This window comes from Nannospalax galili, unplaced genomic scaffold (genome assembly GCF_000622305.1).
Source record: "Nannospalax galili isolate Female #2095 unplaced genomic scaffold, S.galili_v1.0 scaffold801, whole genome shotgun sequence".
In the NCBI taxonomy this organism is placed as follows: Eukaryota; Metazoa; Chordata; class Mammalia; order Rodentia; family Spalacidae; genus Nannospalax; species Nannospalax galili.
The window spans coordinates 133771-156814 of NW_008345222.1; the positions used below are offsets into that span (position 1 = coordinate 133771).

The 23044-nt window shown below is 37.9% G+C and overlaps 1 protein-coding gene across 1 annotated transcript in view; it reads right to left on the reverse strand.

The window, feature by feature from the left end:
- Nucleotides 1–6: 6 nt before the first annotated feature.
- The window catches only part of Rasef (RAS and EF-hand domain containing), an 84152-nt gene continuing 61114 nt past the window's right edge, over nucleotides 7–23044 (reverse strand). Inside the window, exons 10-17 of the mRNA XM_008841378.3 lie at nucleotides 14419–14653; nucleotides 13989–14126; nucleotides 13751–13898; nucleotides 12416–12497; nucleotides 11241–11355; nucleotides 8056–8175; nucleotides 5986–6062; nucleotides 7–2533 (exon numbers count right to left, since the gene is read on the reverse strand). Of these exons, the coding sequence (XP_008839600.1) occupies nucleotides 2428–2533; nucleotides 5986–6062; nucleotides 8056–8175; nucleotides 11241–11355; nucleotides 12416–12497; nucleotides 13751–13898; nucleotides 13989–14126; nucleotides 14419–14653 (1021 nt within the window). The 3' untranslated portion in view covers nucleotides 7–2427. The remainder of the gene's footprint in view (nucleotides 2534–5985; nucleotides 6063–8055; nucleotides 8176–11240; nucleotides 11356–12415; nucleotides 12498–13750; nucleotides 13899–13988; nucleotides 14127–14418; nucleotides 14654–23044) is intronic.

The window sequence follows — 23044 nt, forward strand, 5'->3', positions numbered from 1 at the left end:
TCAAAAAGTGGTCTTCCGGTAAGGAAGATAAAAAGAGTTTTTGCTAACCAAAGATATGTCTCTAATTTAGGTGTTGGTTCCTCTACTGAAGGCATGTAATCTCCTGATCAACTTAGGTGTTCTGACAGTATAATACAGATGCAGAAATCAAGACAATACATTTGTATTAAGGATCTATTCTTGCTTTTAATTGTAGAAAGAGATATTTTGGAGGAAATAAAGGGAATACAGTAAAACGTATAATAACAGAGTTTATGCAGTGAGACCCACACATGTGCTGTTTTATCAACACATCAGACAGTCTCATCTGGGCTGCAGATACTGCCCTGAAGGCAAATAGCAATGAAAAAACTTTTAGCCATGCCACAAAACAATCACCATTCCCACCTGCCATTTGTATGACACTTTCTCACAAATAAGACTTTCGTTTTGGTCAGAAATGTAATCTTTTTACCTGGGGCTGGAAGCCATAAAACAATTTATTTGTGGTTACTGAGGATTTACTTTTCTAGTAAAAATCCCAAATGCCTTCAGCAGGGATAAAGAATGTGTTTATCACCTCTTAGTATAACTGTATTTAGTAAATTTTCCTTTAGGAAAAAAAAAGTTCAAGGAATTTAAAGCTTGATTATAAAAATCAAAAGCACAAAATGGATTGTTATAAGGAATTTCTTTTGGTCAAGTTATTTCTTTGTGTATGTGTGTGCTTGAGCATGCTATGTGGTTGCAATGGTGTACATGTGGAATTCAGAGGTCAGAGAACAACTTTTGGGAGTCAGTTGTCTCCCTCCATTGTGGATTCCTGGGATCAAAACTGGGTCGGCAAGCTTGTGCAACAAGCACTTCTGCTTCCTGAGCTATCTCCCCAGGTCTAGGAATTGTTTTAATCCACCGAAAAGAAATTATTTGAACTTACATAGTAGAATTTACATAAGTAACAACTATTATTTATGTTTTTGGTAAGCTATCTGAAGCCTAGACCTATATGAAGCAAGTTATGAGTCTCTTGCTAAGAACAATCCGATTTGTTCTGATCGCTGACAACCTGGCATTGCTAGCTTGGTCAGGATGTGAGTCCCTTGGCTAAAAGACAATTTGTTGGAGAAGTCTGGAAAAGCAAGACTAATCAAGTCACATGACACCAAGAACTGACTCACTTTTTGAAGCTCAAGTCCTCTTTTAAAGGCAGCATTTTCCAAAGCCATACATAATACTTTTTTTCTTCACTATTTAAGAAAGTTAATGCTTAGAATTAGGGGGTGAAAGACTGGTATTATTTATAGATAATGCAATCAGACAAATGTGAAATGCCATGAATATTTTCATTTGGCAAAATATTAAATTATTCTAGGTGCCAGTATCTTTTTAATGACACATAATTCACATTCATAAAATGTATCCTTTCAAAGTACACGGCTCAGTTGATTTTTATGATACTCAAAATGATACCACCATTACTGTTAGTCTAACTGTGAAACACAATACTGTCATCAATTTCTTAAGAGGGCAGATGTCTACCGGCCATCCCTACCAATCCCCCCTTTCCTTAGCCTCTGGCAGCCACTAGGTAGGATATATTTTTGTGGCATAGAGCTTTCAGTAGTACGTGGCTTATACATGATTTCACTAAAATTTTCACATAAATTTAAACCATAGACTTCATAATTCATAAGTATTTTGAGATTATATTCTCTTATCATATGCTTTTTCAAACATATCTTCTTTATTCATAAAAATACTGTATGTCTGCTGAAATCTAAAATATTTCCATTTTTCTCAACTAAACTCTGATCTTACTTCAAAGTGAGAAAAATCAATACCTCAGTATTAATAGGCAGGAATCACCAAAGGCCTTAGTATCTGTGGATCATTGGTGCCCTCCTGCTGAAAATGTTACAGAATCTGATAGGCCTTTAAAGCCAAGCTATTTGTCTTTGGAGGGGAGCACACCTAATGTGGACTGGTGACACACCCATCCCTAGTTAACCAGGCTAGTTAACATTTGCTAACACTGGCCATTTTGCCAAATGAAAATATTCATGCTAACTCAAACTACTCCATAGTTTGAAAACATCATCTATGATATAATGCCAGTCCTCTCATTCTCATGAAATGAGTATGAAAGTGTTAACTTCCTTAAATAATTAACAAGAATGAAGTAACAGTGTTGTGGGTTAACTACAAAACCAGTTACCTCATGAATTACATCAATTGTTTCTCTATAGCGTTCATCTGAGCGTGTAATGTATTAACACATTATTTTTTAAGGATCTATAGTATCAGAAAGCGCAAGTGGTTCACTGAGATACAGCAAAGAAGAGCTGTAGTTACACAGGACAGGAGAATACGACTCAGACTTATCATGCTGTGATTCTCAATAGGACAGTCAATACGATGTACCACTCCATTAAGAACCAAAGTCACAAATTAACCATTGCAGCAATTCTTCATCTGTAGTGACTTTCTGGAAGTGGACCTAACTAGACTGGTGATGGATTTGCTGTCGTCATCCTCTGTCCTTTTTTTCACTTCCCTGGGAAGTAGAGGGAAATACAAAAGTAATAAAAACAGTAACACTGAGGGTGTGCTTGGGCCGTAATGATACACACACACACACACACACACACACACCCCACATATACACACATGCATACACACACACACACCCGCACGCATATACATGCACACATGCACATACACAGTTCAGCACTCAACAGTGGGGACTCTGGGCTTCTATCCCAAGTAATGTTTGATATCATGCACAAGAGCAACAGCTGTCTTCTATAGACAGATTTTAATCACATATGATGATGGAGATAACAACGGTTCATTGTTATCCCTTGAGTCCTACCTTAGACAACAAGAGTAACTATCACTCTGGGTGAGATCATTGTGACAGCACATCTTAAACATGACCTCAGATAATTCCACATTTCCTTGTCAGTACATGGTGCACCCTACGAAGAGGTAAAGCTCTGCCCCTCCCTTGGGTCAGCACTGGTCCTCAGCTGACACTGAACATGAAGGACATCATTCTCCAGTACCTCCAACAGGTGTTTGGTTTCTTTAGCCTTCTCCCTCTTGGAGTCTTGCACTGCTAGTCATGAAGTCCAGGGCTCTTCAATTGAGAGAGGTTATGAGAATGCCAAAGGGACTAAGATGTCATATGCACAGTGGCCACAAGGAGGAGCACCTTGGTGGCAGATATCAGGCTGGAGCTAAAGGTCCAACCATCTGACTGTTATATAAGAAGTTAAGCCCCTCAGTAGAGGACACTTCCAGCTGAGGTTCAGCTAGCTCTGGTAGTATTAGAAATAAGAAACAGTTGTAGTTTAGGTAGCAATGTTATTAAAGAGGAGTTCACTGAAATTACTGGGAGTCTTTCCAATAGAGTACCATTGTTCAATAGAAATGGTAAATGATCATCTTGCAACCTCAAACTTTTAGTAGATACATTAAAAAATTTACAGAGAAACAATATGAATTACTTTTATTAATGTATTAATAATATACTTTAAATTATGTAGTATAAAAATAATAAAATCATGGTGCTAGAGAAATGACTCAGCAGTTAAGAACACTGGCTGTTCCTGCAGAAGACCTGGGTTTGAATCCCAGCACCCACATGACAGCTAACAACTGTCTGGAACTCCAGTCCCCGGAGATCTGACAGGCTCTTCTGACCTCCACAGGCATTGCACGACACAGGTGCAATTACCTACATACAGGCAATACACGCATACACATGAAATAAAAATAAATACATTTAAAAAAAATATATAAAATCATTTCTGCTTCAACCAAAAATGGTTTAATACATAAAGCACATGTCAGTTTGGATTAGCCATGTTGCAAAGAAGCCTATAATTACCATAGTAGCCAACAGAATGAGAAGATTCTGCTGTATCCTAATTTGTAAACCACTGTGGATCAGAAAGAAAGTTCTCAGTATGGGGAAAGGAGAGACAGAGCGAGCACCAGAGTATCCTGAAAGCCTCAGACATCAGATAGAACCTCTAGATGAAGCCACTACAGTTGTGGAAATCTGTATGAGAAAATGGAAAATTAATACAGCTTCCAAATGCAAAGCCTTGTGTATTAATCATTTAATAAATGTTCCACCAATGCTGAGATATAGACTCTCAGTTATAAAGCTCTGAGGGAAACATAGCTATCTAGAAAAATAATTATAGGGTCACAAGAAAGTAGTTAACATGCAAATACAGTATGTTGGCAGATAAAAGGTGTTTCATGGGGATGCTGACACTGGAAGGATCGCTTGAAAGAATTGGGGTTCATCTGCAGTCATTAAGTGGGGATAATTTTGGGTACAGAAAAGCAATGTGCATAAAGGATAAAGCCTAAAAGAACTTAGTCATTGTTTGGTTATAAAGTTTGCTGTGTCTACAGATTATTATTCATTTTTCCAAAAATGGATTCAAGTAAAGAGAGGTAAGTGAAATGAAGTCACAAAGGGAAGAGCCTGGACTTCACATTATACATAGAGTACAAGATGTGGTGGTGAGCTAAAACAGAAACATTAACTGCAGATTTAATTATAAATTTTATGCTAGGGCTGGGGGATGTCTCAGCAGTAAAGAGCTTGACTAGTGCACACATAGTCTTGGGTTCTATGTCCAGTACTAAAAGAAACTGCAAAAGCAAAACCAGGTAACCAAACAAAAATATTAAGATTGAACTGACACTACATTTCAACATCTAAACCAAAGCCAAGGAAGAGAAATAACAGTGTATGATTGAACAGAAATACATAAACATTATTACATAAATTGCACTCAACACCCACTGGAGGTAAGGTGAGTCAAGACTTATGTACAATTGGGGCTGGAGAGACGGCTCAGCAGTTAAGAGCACGAGCTGCTCTTTCAGAGGACCTAAGTTCAGTTCCCAACACCCACATCGTAGCTGAACAACCATCAGTAACTCCAGTTCCAGGAGATCCAACAACCTCTTCTGGCCTCCATGGGTAGTGCACAACACAGCTGCAGGCAGACCACTCACACATATAAAATAAAAATAACTAAATACAAAAAACTAATAATAATATGCACAATTACTATGTGTCAATAAAAATGTAAAACTTCATGCTAAATCATTCAAATTTATGGACAGATTTATAGCTAATGAGCTCATCTCTAGCACTGAACTAAAACACCTGTGTTTTTTTTGTGTTTCTTTAATTTGGGGCTATTGCCCAATTAAATTCTTATTGTACCTGAATCATCAGAAAAAAAAAAAAAACTGCATGCCTAAAACTATGTACCTGTTTGTCTGTAACTAGAGATCGTTGTCCTAGTTTATGTGCATTTACTTTTTTTAATGGAGGGTACATCTTTCCTTTATTCCAATAAGGAATTAGTGATAGAATAAGCAGAAAATAAAAATCTAAAGGCAATATTTTCATTTTCTAGTAATACTTAAAGAATTGACATGCATATTCATATGAAAATATTCTAATGATGCAATTTTAATCCATACACCAAAATAATATGTTTTCTCAATACCACTACCTTAGTCTAATAATTATACAGCAAGCAATTCAGACACTGATTTCCACTGGCATAATGTTCAATTTGCTATTTTTGGTTTGCTTTTCTCTATTTACTCAGGAAAACGTCTTAATAGGTTTAATAATAACAATCTGTTATAATTAAAATTTGGTTTCAGTAAATGATTCTAAAACTGCTACATTTCTTGGCAATGTTTTACATAAACTGCAGTGATGCTGCAGATATATCTCTTTTATTTGACAGTAAAAATGTTACCAGTTTTCATTATGAAAGAGTATAATCACCACCTCTTTAAAATAGATATGTATTGTTTTTCTTGCCATGACTGACAGAAGGAAAGGACTGCGTTCTGCAGCAGACATTCTAAATGAATGTTAGGATCGAGAAATCTGAGAACAACTAAGTGAGAATTCAGTCCTGCACTGAGTTTTCTAAACACAAGGCGAAACTTTACCGAGCAAGATGGAGAACAGCTTCCACCACACTGGAGCCATCCTTGGCACTTGTTTCACAGAATAATGCCCCATAGGTCTGTAGAAAAGAAGCATACGCAGTTCAAAGATGGTTTTGATTAGATTTTCTGAAACTTTAGTTATTAAAATTTTAAAATTCAGTTTCCTATTGAGCAGAGTTAAATACTTAAATACTTAAAAATACTTAAATATTTAAATACTTAATACTTAAATAAATGCTTAATAATACTTAATACTAAATACTAAATAATACTTAATAATACTAATTAATACTTAAATACTTAATACTTAAATGCTTAAAAATACTTAAATACTTAAAAAAAAAACCTACCTGCCAGGTATGGTGGCTTATGCCTATAATCCCAGCATAGAGAGAAAGAGGAAAAAGTGTGCTTTTTGACCCAGTGGTTCAGGTTATCCTTCATACTGTCAGCTTCTGCTATCAGGATCTAGAGCCAATGAGGTACTGAAATGAACAGTTGGCTCTAGTCTATAGTCAGTGTCCAGCAGTTACCCCCATGTTCATTGCTTACATCACACTTCTGATTCTAACCATCCAGCAACTCCCATCCTTGCTCAGGTGAGATTCAAATGCTTTTATATAGCCAACCAGGCCCTGTTGATGTGAAGTTGGGTTAATCTCCAAGCTTTATCTTCAATTGTATTCCTTTGCTCATAATCTGCAGGTACCTTGGTCTTCTTGTATTTCTCCAGTGTCCCAAATAGACACTGACCCACAGGACTTTTGTACATGTTCTTCCTAATACCTAGGTCACCCCCTACCTCACTTCAACTGACTCCTACTTAGATTTTGGATTCTTTGGTAACTATTCCTTGAAGTTAAGATATTATTAATACTGAAAAGTGCTTACATACTTTATATATTTATATATAAATACTCAAGTATTCCTAAGATAAACCTCAGGGAGAAAGAGACTTGAAGTTGAAAATAAGAAAAGACTACATAATGGGGCCTCCACCTGGAAATCCTGCAAATCCACAGAAAATCTGTACAATTAACAAATTCAGGTTTCTAGTAAAAACAGTACTTGGGTTGATTCCATACAACAGGTATGAAAAGAATCACTAAAGTAAATCTTGAGCATATACAAGAGCAAGTCGTGAGATGCACGATGGAGCAAGTTTGAGAATTCAGAAGAAAGCTAACTGAGGAAGAGTCATTATTAGGTCTCCATGGGGATATGTGGAAAAGAGGTTGGCATATGACCCTAAGTGTTAAATATCAGATTATACCACACAGTGATCTGTGCAAGGGAGATGACTAATCCACAGAGTGAACTACACAAGGAGAAGAATATCTCCAAGACAGTGAACAAAACAGTGATGCTATGTGGAAGACTATGCAGCTCAGAGAACGATGTAGGGATGAGTACCTTAAACATACTGAATTACACAGCAATGAGGAGCATGTCTAACAGTGAAGTTCATAGAGGTGAGGAAAACTGTCTCCAATACAGAGAATTACAGAGGTGAGGACTACCTCCATCTCCTTGGCCTATACAGGGGTAAAGATTGTCTCCAACATAATGAACTACACATGGGTGAGGATTACTTCCAACATAGTGAATACACAGACATAAAGACTATCTCCAAAATAGTGAGCTACACACAGTGAAATCTGTGTTCTACACTGAAACTACACATAGTTGAAGACTGTTTCTAAGAAAATGAACAATAGAGAGGAGAGGACTGTCTGCAACACGGTAGAGATTCTAATACTAGACAGTATACCTGGATTCCTATACTAGAGAAAGATTCCCAGATGTATCTGTGAAGAAAGGTGGAAAATTATTTTGCCTGGTCTTTGTCAATGACAAGCACTAGGAAGGTAGTGAAGGTGTTATCTTTGTGTGATTTTCTTACACTTAAGCAGAGGCAGGAAGATCTCAAAAGACAAATTTCATATCAGATAGGGAGGAGGCTTGTCTAAGAACCTTTTAAACAAAGTTTGTCAAAAATGAAAGGCCACTCAGTTCAAGAACACTAATCTGTTGTGATAGTGCCTAATTTGGAACCATCCACACTCTTACCATGGCCAGTTTTTCTCCAAGAAACCCTGAGATACATTTTTGGCCCTCTGAAGTAGCAGTATTATGAAGATCAGCCTTGTTTCCTATCAACATGATAGGAATAGTCTTGTGGGAGGCATCCTAATGAGAAGAAACAAAAACAGTGGGCATATATCAAACACTGTATCAACTATGATTCTGTGACAATAGTAATAGCAGCTGTGGTTTCCGGTTGTCTCTGGGCACCAAATATTGTATCCATAATCATTTATAGTCATGTTTTAGTACAGCATACTGAGTGGTTATTTTCACTCTCTAAGTCTTACTGCCAATTGCAATAATTAAATTGCTAATATTTAAGATGATATTTTAAAATTTCAGCATGTCTCAAAATATATTTCTTCCCCATTTGCAAGTGAGAACACTGAAATTCAGAAAAGTGAAATAAGTATATCTAAAGGTCAACATCTGGGTTCATACTGATTATACAACCCCTCAACACTACAGTGTTCCATCCTTAGGTAACAGAAAGGAGAAAAAGTGTGGAACTATCTGGCTGCATAGCATACAGTACACTGCAATAGAGTACATAGCTGAGGGGTATGGCCACAGGATTTTATTTGGCTGGAATGTCCATAGGATGTTGCAGGACAGCTTCCTCTTCAAACAACAGTCATTCTACTAACTGAATTATCCCAGGTACAAAGCACAGATCATTTTTAGCTATTAAGGTATAAAATTGGGGTTCAAAATTCCACACTCACTACTCAGATTTAGAACAAAGTAAAACGGGCAATTCCTAAAGATCAAGTCTTCTTACAGTCAACAGTCAATCATTTAAATTAATAAATTGTAAAGCCACGCCATCAGCATATGCAAATTGACATGCTGTCCCAGAAGTCCTAGTCTGTAGGGAGAAAAGGATCATAGGGTATATTACAGTTTGGTAGCCTATGAGACAAATGATGCAACAGCCAGTTGACATCACAGAAACATTAAGTTTCTGGCTTCTAGTCATGAGAAGCAGCAGCCCTTCCACAAACATGTGGAAATTAAATGGGGTGTTCATATTCAGTTTGGTATGTTCTTAATACAGGATTAAGACATGGGTCTAAAAATGGGACTATACTGGACTTACTGTCTTTGATTTAAGAGACATGAGTGTAGTTAATAAGGGGAGAAGGGAGCACAAGGTCCTCCCCTGAACTCACTGTCCAACCCACTCACATGCTCATGAACCGTATTCTTTGGTGATCTCTCCAGGATTCATTGAGAAGACATTAAGCAAAAATTTTGTAATGTTAGCTAAGAAGCTGAGTGTCTAAATGACTTCTCAAAATCTAATAAGCAAAATATGGCATCTCTTTAAGCCTTGAATTAGTAAACACTACTTTCTCCATGAGAGTATCCTGGCCCCACTAAGGAAAACTACTCACTGCCTCACCACAGGGCTCATCACTCTCCCTCCTGTCACTTCTTTAGTATTTGCCAAGTCCTGACACACTATGTCTTTGCTCTTCTTAGTCTCTGTGTCTGCCACTAGAAAACTAGGTTCCTTGAGGACAACCTCGTCACTAACAGATACGTCCCACACATCTGATTCATTGCATATCCTGGGCAAGAGCTCAAAAATTTCTTTTGAATGTATAGATATAGAGATTCTACATCTCAGTTACTCCATTCAGCTTTCTCTTCCAAAATAACTCTAAGAATTCACCTTGAATACAATTTTCTTCCTTTTCTGACCCCATGAGAAAATGATACCAATGGCTGAAAGGCTCACTTGGCATATGCACAATGCGGTGGTCACACTGCATAAGGGCATTTTCTTCGGAGAATGATGTTACATTTTGAGTTTCCTTTTCTTGAGCATAACACAAAGCCTGAAAATGAAGACTAAGCCCCAAATTTTAACAATACAATGTTTTTCTCAGGACTCACTGCTGTAGCTCACAAAGCTTTCCTTGTTCCATGAGAAGATATGGGCTGGATCTTAGGATTCCTTTCTTTTCATCATAGGCTTCTGCTATGAATTTGTTACTTGCTCTGAGGCTTTACCAAAGTAATGGCCAGTGTTAAATCAAGAGGTTCATCATGAGTCACTGTTTTATTCCTAAACACTAAATATTAGGAACACAAGCAAGTGTCATACTTTCTATGTCCCAGGATTCTCATATACATAAAAATATGTTTCTGACTTATTTTCTCAGACATTAGAGGAATGAATGTAATATATAGATAATTTTATAAAGTAAAATATTACATAAATAAATATAACTTCAGTTACATTTATAGTGATTTTAAGATATGAAGTTTTAGTGGCTATTATATTTAGGTATATTATTTAGGTATCTTTATCATTGTTGAAATCTTTTTTCATCCCTTCTTTAGTTAGTAAGAATACATTAATTCCATAGGCAAAGTTGAGGTCAGATAGCAGTCTTGTTCAGCCATTGTTACAATATGCTTAAAATAATAATATATTTACTTGAAAAGTTGCATTTGATTTATATTTTCAAGAGAATATGTTGATTCATAGCATGGCCTATAGTTTTTCTGCTGATTAATAAGGGTTGGCAGTATACTGAATGTGGTCAAAATCACTTCCTACCTTTAAAAATCATTCATGAAACCAAATAATAAGAAAGCTCTTTAGGAGAAAGATACCATCTTATTTAGCACAAACATTCCCTACCCCACATGTTTAAAATGCTAATTCCTAGAGGCATCTTGTGATGTCTAAAGACCCCACACCATGATCAGAATAAGGTTGATAGTATAGATTTTGGATCCTGGCCCATGCTCACATCCCAGTGACTATGTTTCTAATACCTCCACCATGCTGCACATCCAACCCCACCACTTCTTGTTTGTAAATGTTGCTTTATTGGTTACCTAGAAATTGCTTCATTACACAGGGTTTCTATTTTATCTATAAAGAACCCAGAGGTTGCTTTTTATATTATTATTATTTTATATTTTTACAGACACTGTCTGGAGAAGTATCTATGGCTTTGTAAAAATTGTGCAATACCCTGGGAGGAGACCCGTGTACCTAGTGCCCTCGGAAGTTGTCAGTTTTCCTGTCACAATAGATTATGGATCAGCATCTTCTAACCATGTTCACACCAGTAAAAAGTGATGGCATTTTTCAAGAAGGTTTATGACCCCGCCATAATTTTCCATTTCTTCATTGTGATCCTTACCTCGATCATATCTACCCATTCTCGTACGTTAAGAAAGCTTTTTTCACATGTAACATCATAGAGCAGCAAGACCCCATCTGCTTTTCTGAAGTAAGACTTGGCGATACTTCTGAATCTGGTGAACACAGAAGCCCATCATTAACCTGTCATCTGGGTGCTGCCTTACTTGTGAAAAGTCAATCCTTTCCTCCTCTAGGTAATCCCAAGCATAACTAACCCTAAAGTATAGCTACAATAATGATGAAAGCATGATTTAAACAATTTCAAACCCAGAAACCAGCTACCAGAACAAGTGGGGCACCAAAGAGGTCTATCTCAAAAGTAAGGTGGAGAGTCACTAAAAAAGACATCTGACATTGACCTGTGACCTCCACATGTAAACACACACAAATGCTGAAACTCACAGTTGACAAAAGAACTGAGCTCCAAAGGGGCTGAATGGTTTTTTGGGGGGTTTTGTTGTTGTTTATTTTTTTAGGAAAAGAGATTGTTTATTAAGGGAGAGATGATGCAGAGGAGTCTGGAGGTGTGCCATATCTTGCCTGTGGCTTGGTTTTAAGAGGCCAAAAACAGAAAAGGGGTGAGGTGAGGACTGTAGTGATGAAGGGCAGGAATTATGTTTCCTTCCTCTTTACTGAATCTTAGCACACTTAATAGTGCATGGTGCAGAGGCAGGCGACTCAAACCCACACACTGCACTACTGAGTAGATTTTGACCTCAGAGTGTTAGATAAGATTAAAACCCATGCTTCATGCTTCATACTTCTGGTCACTGGCAAGGAACACACGATATGGTATCACCAGAAGTGTGTTTGCCACTTAGTTGGTGTCTTGAACCAAGGGAATCTGACAGGGTCTCTTCACTATCACTTAGTGCTGCCCAGTTAAATATTCTTCACACTGCCACCGCATTCAGGAGTGTTGCTTCCCCTCACCTGCAAAGTGTGCTCTCTTTACCCCACTCAAACATCAGTTCACAGGAAGCTGAAAGACCTTCTTCTCATACAACTGATACATACATTTAGGAGGAGACAATGCAGGAAAAGCTCAGCATTATTGCTATTACAGTGTATTTTATTATATACATGTACAATCTTGAGGCAGAGTAATATAATTATAAATATAAGCAGTACAAGCAATCCTACAAGGCATGTAGTGTCATGCAAAGTACTCGCCTCTCCTGGCCAGCTGTATCCCAAAGCTGCAGAACTGTCTGCTCTCCATCCACAATCAGAGTCTTCATCTGGAAATCAACTCCTGAAACATAATTATCAGAGCTAATTCCTTAAGTTCATGATTTAGATGAGAGAAAAGTCAAAAGCCAAAGTAGCAAGGGCTGCACATTGCCCTCAGGAAATAAGGCAGATCACATGTGTGTGGAATGCACCATCTGCAGGCCAGAAGGCCTGGAGAAAGACTTAATCGATGGAAATGGGAAAACTCAATCTTTTTTCCTAGATGATTAGACAAGCTTAGTCTTATTTATGTCATGTAAAATTATGTAATGCATATGAAGATATATGCATATGTATGTTGTATACATACCACAAGAGTATGCATATTGTTGTGTTGTGTGTATGTACATACATGCTCACATGTGTGACACATGCACACACATCTACATGTGTTTATTTAAATATATGTATATATGCAGGCATGTATGTTTTCTAGTACCAGACCAATTTTGAATTTAGTTTTTTTTTTATTAATTAAGTTGATGTAAAGTTTCTGCTTTGTTATCCTTAAAGGTTTATCCGAGAATCATAAATTCACAAAAATATCCATTGTGATGAACACAATCAAATGTTCTAGCATTTCTGGTTATCTAAATAATTCTTTGATGAAGAAGAAAAGTAAATAATAACCTTCATATTTTAAACTTTTACTGATTATTATATAAATTTGGAAAAATCAAGACACTACTTAATCATATTTTATCATGAAGGTGGAGAAGGGAGCATGCAACTGGATATAAATTTGACCTTAACCTTGAATTTGCCAAGGACATTGTCAAGATCTCTCAATATCCAAGGACACTACCAAAATGCTGTCCCATGTAAATATGCACTTCTTTCCAAGTCTCTTTGTTTAAAATTCATTTTTGTTGCTTTCCTTCATTGGAGTATAAGTTTTGAAGACAAAGATTAAGCCAGATTTCTTCATTATATACTCTTACCGCTACCATATGCCCAGCTCATAAAGGCTCAGAAATATATGCTGAATAAAACAATCTAGAGTCTTTAGAGGTGGTTTTCTTGATCACCTGGATAAGGAAATTTTTGTCTTCTGTCCTTTTTCCTTTGCTAGATTTCAGCCAAATAAAGGACTATTCTATAGACAAAGGGACACACACACACACACACACACACACACACACACACACAAACGTGCACACCACACACAAAGCAGGATGTGCTTATCTGTGCTTCTGAAATACACAATCCCTAAAGAAAAGAAAATCAAGCTAGAGATGGTAATTTTTTCTGTCATCATTGAAATATAAGCCATACCCAGGGTAGCACTTGTATTTCCTCGAAATTCATTCTTGCAGAGTCTCATGAGGAAGCTGGACTTCCCCACTGCAGCATCCCCAGCAAGCACAATCTTGTAAGCCTTCTGAGAGCTGGGAGGTTTGTAGTTGTCATCTGCCACATCTGTCTGGGGGAAAACAGCCACATAAGGTGGTGTAGGGGTGCCAATTTTCTTGCTAAATAACACATGAAGAGCAGAGTCTCTGAAGCTACCTACCTGAGGTGAGAGAGCAGAGATGGGCTTTCTGGAGGAACCAAAAGTGCTGCCTTCAGTAACAGACCCTTGGGGTTTCCAGTCTAAGACAGAGGCCATACTTTCAGAATCATATGTTTCTTCACCCCCTATACCAGGAACCTATTATAAAAGATCAACAACTAAAAACAAAGTCTTTGACACATGTACATCATGGATCAAAGAAAATAAACTATGCTGCTGAGTTGTATAATCAATGTGATTATTGGATAGAGTGGCCCTACATGGCAAATATATAAGAATTCCTCCCTAATTGGCTAGAAAAGAATCATTGTAATGACTAAACTCTGTATTCATGACCTTAACAGCATATTCTTATGACAGGTACATATCAAATATGCTGGAAGATGATAGTCAAAAGAAGCCATCAGCGGGCAGTGGTTTCTGGGCTTACATCTGTGTCTGATGCATCACCCCCAAGGCTCTCCTGTGTTCCATGCAAACTCTGAAATCCTCTCTGGTGTTTGTACTCTGCTTCAGAATCATATTCATTAGAGTCTCTCAGGGTAGACAAACCGCTGTCAAAGCAACTCTCAGGCAGGCTGTCAACTTCGTAATTCATCCTCTGCATAGGGTCACAGAGAGCCAATGATTCATAGTCTCCTTCGATGTAAGAAGAGTGAGATGACCTGGTAATAAAGGAGGAGACTTTACCAGGGAGTTCACAATGCTCATGAGCACATAGGGGACAGGTTGACAACATTGTCCTTTGTGAAGAGATACAGTGTGTTCCCTGGCTAAGTATCAGGGAGAGGAAATGGGCAAAGCACAATCAGTTCATTCTATGCAAGAATCTATGATGACAAAAACCCTCAAATAAAATAACTCATACATGCAACTTTTAAATTATTTGTTCTATTTTTTAAAAGGTTTTATTTATTTATATTTTATGTGTATGAGTATTTTGCCTGCATGTATGTAAGTGTACCACTTGCATGCCTGGGACCCACAAGGCTAGAAGAGGACATTGGATCCCCTCGAACTGTAGTTAAGGATGGGTGTTAGCTACCATGTGGGTGCTAGGAACTGGACCCAGGTCCTCTACAAGAGCAGTCAGTGCTCTTAACCACTGGGCCATTGTACAAGTCCCCTACCTGTTCTATTTCCTGATGCAAACAAAGTCCAATGTATAAATACAATCTTAAGCTATTTCAATAAAAATATATCCAGAACATATGACTTCTTTTATAATATGGTTAGACTGTAGTCTGAATAATGTGTCTATTTCTATATAGCAACTCTATTTTTTATTTTTTATTTACTTGTTTTGCTTTTTTTGAAACAAAATGCTGTGGGAATTTTCCCAGGGTTGGGGGGGGCACTAGACAATGTCTGTCCCACTCTTTCTAAGGTCCCAATGACAAACCAAGGTTTGATTGCACCAAATTTCCCCTAGGGAGCCAATGAGTTTATTTGGCTCACAGCATCACTGGATGGCTTCTGCACAGCTACAGAGATGGTGCCCCTCTCCCCTCCAACTCCCCAGTGTATAGCTCTTCCACAAGACCCCTAGGTTACATGCAATTAGGAAAAAAAATGTATATAACTGGCTGGAAGGAGTGGATAGATACTCAGATGAGGGTCTCATGACAATTCCTGCCCTCTCTTTCTATGAGGGAAGGCCAACAGCCAACAAGTCCAGCTGTGATGATCTTTTGCAAACAGGCACAACTGAACTAATAAAGATTGTTATAGTTTGGCTCAGTCTTGTACAACTCAGAATTTTACTATATAGTGCAGGTATCTTTATGCTCATAGTGCAGCCCTGGTGAGCCTTGAGTTCAAGGTCCTCTTGCCTCTACCTCCCAGGTGCTCAGACTGTGGGTATGTGGGACATTAGCCAAGTTATTTCTGCATAAAATGTCTACTAAAGGGAGAACCCAGATATAAAAGGCTAATCATACTAATGTGAGCAATGGTTTGGTATACTCAATTTAATTCTTAATGGTTTTACTCTTCAAATACGTGATGAACTGAAAAACACAGGACATGATTCTCAAGTTTCACAGGATCAAATAGAGGCCAAGAGGTAAAATTTAGCATGAATATACCTACATTATAGTAATGATAGGCAATGAAAAAGGCATGCTCCTGGAATGGTCTAACACAGATAAGTTTTATGTCACTCAGTGTTAACACATGGTCTAGAAAACCCCTTACAGAAGAAGCTTTAGTGACATGCTTCAGACAAAAGTTCTAACTCCTGACTCTGAACCATAAGAGTCCTCCCATTTCAAAATTCTAAAACTTTATGACTGTGGGAAAAGTTAACATCAAATATGAAAATTCAAAGAGACTGCATATTTTCCCATTGATTTTGCCTTATTATTTCCTTTTTTATTGAGCTTTTAAAATTTCATACAACATTTCCCACTCACATCCAGATGCCCTCCCCCATCAGTGCCCCCTTCCCCCCAACTGAACCCCATGGACTCTGCCATACATACTTAGTCCTATTCATTCAGGTGTTTGTACCCAAATGTCCTTCAATGTAAATGCATCCACTGGAGTCTAGTCAGCCCCATCCAGTGGTTGTATGTAAGTCATACTCTCCCTCACCCAGCAGCAACCAGTCTCAAATGGTTCTCAATCTAGTGCTGACCCACCAGCTATTTCTCACCTCCCCTTTGGGCCCTTGTTTAATTGAGCTGACATGGGTACTGCATTGGATGCCACTGCTGCCCCAGGCACACATGAACATGCCTCCATTGGCCTGGAAGCTTCCACCTCATACGTTCATCAACAAGCCCTGGCTCTTACAATCTTTCTGTCTCCTCTTCTGCAATGGTCCCTGAACCGTGGGTGGGTGAGGCTCCATATAGGAGTAAGAGTCTACACTCTACAGTCTCTTATTCTGCAAAGCTTGGCCAGATGAGGCCTTCTGTGTGTAACATACTCTGATGTACATGGAAGCCTCACTGGTGAGAGTTGAGGGGTTCATTAGCCTTCTCTCTACCCCTTATTCTACTATATTCCATGAGCCTTGGTTGTAGGAATTTGAGTGCCAATGTGTCACCTAGTACCAGGCATCTCCCAGGTATGTTCTCTATGCCTGACTAGATGTGCAACCCTGTAGTAGACTCCATCTGTTGTAAAAAGAAGTTTCTTTGATGAGTACTGTATGGCATGTTATTTGCTCTAAGGGTGGTCTCTTCTCTCTCGCACTGCATTCCCTTCCAAGTAGTTCCTAGGTATACATATGCATTAATGTTCAGACACTCTGCCTGCATTTCTCATAGGGTATCTAGGGCATCACTTTTCCCTCTAGGTTTCCTAGGCCCCAAGATTCACTCACCTCTACTCCTTTTTCTCCCATCTGGCCTCCTTCCTCTTTCCCTTTCTAGTCACAGGGTACCCATTATTCTCACCCTCCCCCAATACCTCCGGAACCTTTCCGTTCCTGACTTCCCTCCCTCCCCCACACCATGGTCCCTTGCATGTCCCTCCTCTCCTCCCTGCTGATTACTCCCACTTTTTCCACCTCCCTCAGGTGACATCTGTTCCCTATTATCCCCCTTTCAGGTTGTTTCTTCTCCTTTACCTCCATTTATCCTTTGCCTTTACCTGGCTCCTGGAGTTACATTAGAATTTAAATGCTCACATAAAAGGAATTGCTGCTACAATCCACAAATGAGGGAAAACATATGTCACTTGCTTTTCCACATTTGTGCTATTTCACTCTCTAGCTCCATCCATTTACCTGCAAATTTCATAATTTCATCTTTTCTAGCTGCTGAGTAGAACTCCATTGAGTAGATGTACTGCATTTTCATTAAACATTTGTCAGTTGAGGGACATTTACATTGCTTCCATTTCTTAGCTATAGTGAAGAAAGCAGCAACAAACATGGATGTATGGGTATCTCTACAGACCCGAGAGTCGTTTGGTTATATGCCAAGGAGTCGTATCACTGGATCATATGGCAGGTTCATTGTTAGTTTTTAAGGGTGAGGGTTCATTACACTGCTTTCCACAGTGATTGCACAAGTTTTCATTCCCGCCAGCAGTGAAGGAGTGTTCCTCTTTTTCCACATCCTCTCCAGCATTTAGAGTCTCCATTCTCTTGATTTTGGCCAATCTGACTGGGGTAAAATGAAATCTTGAAGTGATTTTGATTTGCGTTTCTCTAATTACTAACGATGTTGAGCAGTTTTTAAGGTACTTCTTGGTCATTTTTATTTCTTCATTTGAGAACTCTCTGTTTAAGTCTATCGCCCATCTTTTTCTTGGGTCTTTTATCTTCTTTCTTTTTTGGGTTCTTTGTATGTTAATCCTCTGTTGGATGTGTATCTGGTGAAGATTTTCTCCCACTCAATGGGTTTTCTCTTCCCTTCCTTAGTTGTTTCTTTTTTTCTTCAGAAACTCTGTAATTTGATGAGGTCCCATTTATTGATTGTTGACCTTAGTGCCTGAGCAGCTGGTGTCTGGTTTAGAAAGTTCTTTCCTATGCCTATATCTTGGAGGGTGCTGCCTATGTTGTCTTCTAGCAGTTTCCAAGTTTCAGGTTTTATATTGAGATCTTTGATGCATTTGGAGTTGACTTTTATGCAGGGTGAATGATAAAAGTAAAGTTTCATTTTTCCGCAGGTGGAGATCCGGATTTGCGAGCACCACTTGTTGAAGATGCTATCTTTCCTCCATTGTGTGTTCTTAGCACCTTTGTTGAATATCAGATGACTGAAATTACAGGAAATCAAGTTTGGGCCTTTTATTGTGTTCCATTGATCTACATGTCTATTTTTGTGTGAGTACCATGCTGTTTTGATGACTATCGCCTTGTAATACAATCTGAGATCTAGTATGGTTCTCCCAGCATTGTTCTTTTTGCCCAAGATGGTTTTGGCTATCTGAGCTCTTTTGTGATTCCATGTGAAGTTTAGGATTATTTTGTCAAGCTCTGTGAAAAATGTCATGGGTATTTTGATTTAGATTGCATTGAATCTATAAATTGCTTTTGGTAAGATGGTCATTTTCACAATATTGATTTTACCAATCCATGAGCATGGTAGGTCTTTCCATCTCCTAGTGTCTTCCTCGATCTCTTTCTTTAGAGTTTTGAAAAATTTTCATTGTAGAGATCTTTAATATTTTTGGTTAGGTTTATTCCTAAATATTTTTTGAGGCTATTGAGAATGGGAGGGTTTCCTCTAGTGCTTTTTTTAAATTGCTTGTTATTGGTATATAGAAAGGCTACTGACTTTTGTAAGTTGATTTTGTATCCTGCCACTTTTACTGAAAGCATTAATCAGTTCTAACAGTTTTGTATTGGAATTTTGGGGATCTCGTATATATAAAATATCATATTATCTGCAAATAGGGATATTGGTGCTCCTTTAATTTCCTTCTCTTGTCTTACTGCCCTAGCAAGTGTTTCAAGCACTACATTGAAAAGGAGTGGAGGTAGTGGACAGCCCTGTCTGGTTCCTTGGTTCCTGATTTTAATGGGAATGCTTCTAGTTTTCTCCATTTAGGATGATATAGTTTTGCATGTTGAGGCATGTTCCCTCCAGACCAACTCCTTCCAGGACTTTTAACATGAATGCATGCTGGATTTTGTGAAATGCCTTTACTGCATGAATTGAGAAGACCAGGTGGTTTTTGTCTTTAAGTCTGTTTATACATTTTATTACATTTATTGACTTACGTATATTGAACCATACCTGCATCTCTGGAATAAAACCAACTTGATCATGGTGGATGATCTTTTTGATGTGTGTCTGTATGTGATTTGTAAGTATTTTGTTGAGTATCTTTGCATCTATGTTCATTGAAAATATGGGCCTATAGTTTTCTTTTTTTATTGTATCTTTACCTGGTTTTGGTATTAGAGTGACACTGCCTTCATAGAAGGAGTTTGGAAATTCTTCCTCCATTTCTATCTTTTTGAATAATTTAAGCACTATTGGTTGTAGATTTTCTTTGAATGTCTGGTAGAATTCTGCTATGAATCCATCTAGGTCTGGGCATTTTTTAGTTGGATGGTTTTGTATTTCTGTTTCAATTTCCTTATTTGTTATGGGTCTGTTTAGGCTGTTAATCTTGTTTTGGTTTAACTTTGGTGGCAGCCATTCATCCATTTCTTTTAGGTTTTCAAATTTAATGGAGTATAGATTTTTAAAGTATCCCTTTACAATGTTTCGGATATCTTTGGTGTCTGTTGTGATGCTTCTCCTTTCATCTCTGATTTTGTTAATTTGGATTTGCTCTTTCTTTCTTTTGGTTAACTGGGCTAGTGGTCTGTCTACCTTGTTTAACCTTTCAAAGAACCACCTCTTAGATTCATTAATTTTTTTGTATTATTTTCTTTGTTTCTATTGCATTAATTTCTGCTTTGAGTTCTGTTATTTCTTCTTGTCTATTAGGTTTGGGATTGGTTTATTCTAGCATTTCCAGAGTCTTGAGTTGTATGGTCAAGTCATTTACATGTGCTCTTTCTGATTTTTTAATGTAAGCACTAAGAGCTATAAACTCACCTCTTAGAACTTAACTATTAGGACCCTAGTGTCCCAGAGGTTTTGTTGTGCTGTGTTCTCATTTTCATTTTATTCCAGGAATACTTTTATTCCTTTCTCAATTTCTTCTTTGACCCATTCTTGATTCAGGTGTGTGTTGTTTAATTTCCATGAGTTCATGTATTTACTAGAGCTTCTGCTGATATTGATTATAAGCTTTACTGCACTGTGTGTGGTCTGATAGAAGGCACGAAATTATTTCAGTTTTTTGTATTTGTTGAGATTTGTTTTGTGCCCCAAAATGTGATCAATTTTAGAATAGCTGGTATGAGCTGCTGAGTAGAAAGAGTATTCTTTGGTGGTTGGGTGGAATATTATATGTATATATATATATATCTGTTAGGTTCATTTCCTGTAGGATGTCATTTAATTCAGATGTTTCTCTGTTTATTCTCTATCCAGGTGTCTATTGAAGAAAGTGGTGTATTAAACTTGCCCACTATCACTGAGTTGGTGACAATCTCTGTTTTATAGTCCTGGACTATTGATTTTATGAAATTGGGTACTCCAGAGTTTGGTCAATTATTCCTTTGATTAGAATGAAGTAACCCTCCTTATCTCTTCTGATGAGTTTTAATTTGTGGTCTATTTTGTCAGATATTAAAATTGCAACACTTGCTTGCTTCTTAGGGCCATTTGCTTGGAATATTTTTTTTCCATCCTTTCACTCTAAAATAGTGATAGTCTAAGATAGATAGTCTATCCTTGAAGGTGAGATGAGTTTCTTGAAGACAACAAAAAGATGGGCTTTCTTTCTTGATCCATTGCACCAGCCTGTGTCTTTGGACAGGGGAGTTGAGGCCATTGACTTGGTATTAATATTGAAATGTGCAGATTGTGTACTGTCATTTTAATTTCCTTGTGTTTGTGGCCCTATTTTGTATTTCCATTGATATACCTGTCTTTATTTTCTTTCTGTAGCCTTTTGGGCATATTCATTTTTTTTTTTTAGGTCTTTTGTATTGCTTCCAGTATTCTCTGTAGTGCTAATTTGGAAGACATGAATTCTTTCAGCCTATTTGTTTCATGGAAAATGTTCTGTTCCCCTTTGGCCTTGATAAATAATTTTGCTGGGTAAAGTATTCGGGGTTGGCATCCATGGTTGTTTAGAACTGGGAATACTTTATTCCAGGCTCTTCTGGCTTTCATAGTTTGTATTGAAAAGTCAGCTGTGATTCTGATTGGTTTTCCTTTATATGTAACTTGTTGTTTTTCTCTTGAAGCTTTCAGTACCCTCTCCTGCACATTTAATGTTTTTACTATGATATTTCATGGGGACATTCTGTTCTGAACATGTCTTAATGGTGTTCTCTGTGCTTCTTGAAACTATAGTTTCTATCTTTCCTTAATTTAGGGAAGATCTGTTCAATACCATTGGTTTGATTTTCTTCTCCTTCTTGTATTCCTATAATATATAGATTTGGTCATTTCATGTTGTCCCACATTTCCTGAGTATTCCATTCCTGTAGGTTTTTTTTTTTTTTTTCAATTTTGCATAGTCTTTGCTTAAGGTGTCCAGAGGTTCAACTTTATCCTCCAGTCTTGATGTTCTGTTTTCCAGTTCATTCATTCTGCTTGTAAGACTTTCTTCTGTTGTTTCTACTTGGTTTACTGAGTCTTTCAGTCCCGTGTTCATTTCCATTTGGGTTTTCTTCACTATTTCTATCTCTTTAGTGAATTTTCTTTTCAAATTATGAATTGTTTTTGATATTTCATTGAGCCACATATTTGTATATTCTTGAGCTTCTGTCAAAAGTTTTTGCTTTTCCTCCTTGAGTTCTTGGTGTTTTCTTTTAATTCTTTTATCATGTTTATGATTGTTTTTAAAATTCTGTGTCCTGGGATTCTATAGGATGGTTCTCAATGTTCTGCCCATCTGTAGGACTCGTGGGTTTTGTTGGGGACATATTTTCCTGGTTTTTCATCTGGGCATATGGGTGTTCTTTGTTGGTTATGTATTTAACAAGAACTTATACTCTGCTTTTATTTAATTTAATTTTGATTCAGAGTCCTAGCTAAGCAGGTCTGTCTGCTTCATCCCAAGGCTGGGAATTGGTGGGGAGGGGGCCACATGGGCGAGAACTTAGGGATCTATGGTAGGGTGAGTGGTGAATTTAGTTTGGGAAGGTAGTCCTGGGATTTGAGTTTAAGGAATGGGAGCCAGCCCATGAGAGAGTCTTGCAGGGGCTGTGAAGAGAGGAAAGGCATAACTAGTCCTCCTGTGAAGGAGCTGGAGTCAAGGCTGAGCCTACCTGTGAGAGAGGCCAGCAGGGGACAGAGTGTAGGTGGATGAGAGAAGTAGGGGAGGGAGGCAGTAAGCTTGATCAGGTCTGTTGGCCTGATCCCAAGGCTGGAAATTTTGCAGTGAGGGCCACCTGGGTGAGAACTTAGGGATCTATGGTAGGGTGAGGGGTTAATCTAGTTTGGGAAGGTAGGTTAACCTGGGATCTGAGTTTAAGGAATGGGAGCCAGCCTGTGAGAGAGTCTTGCAGGGACAGTGATGAGAGG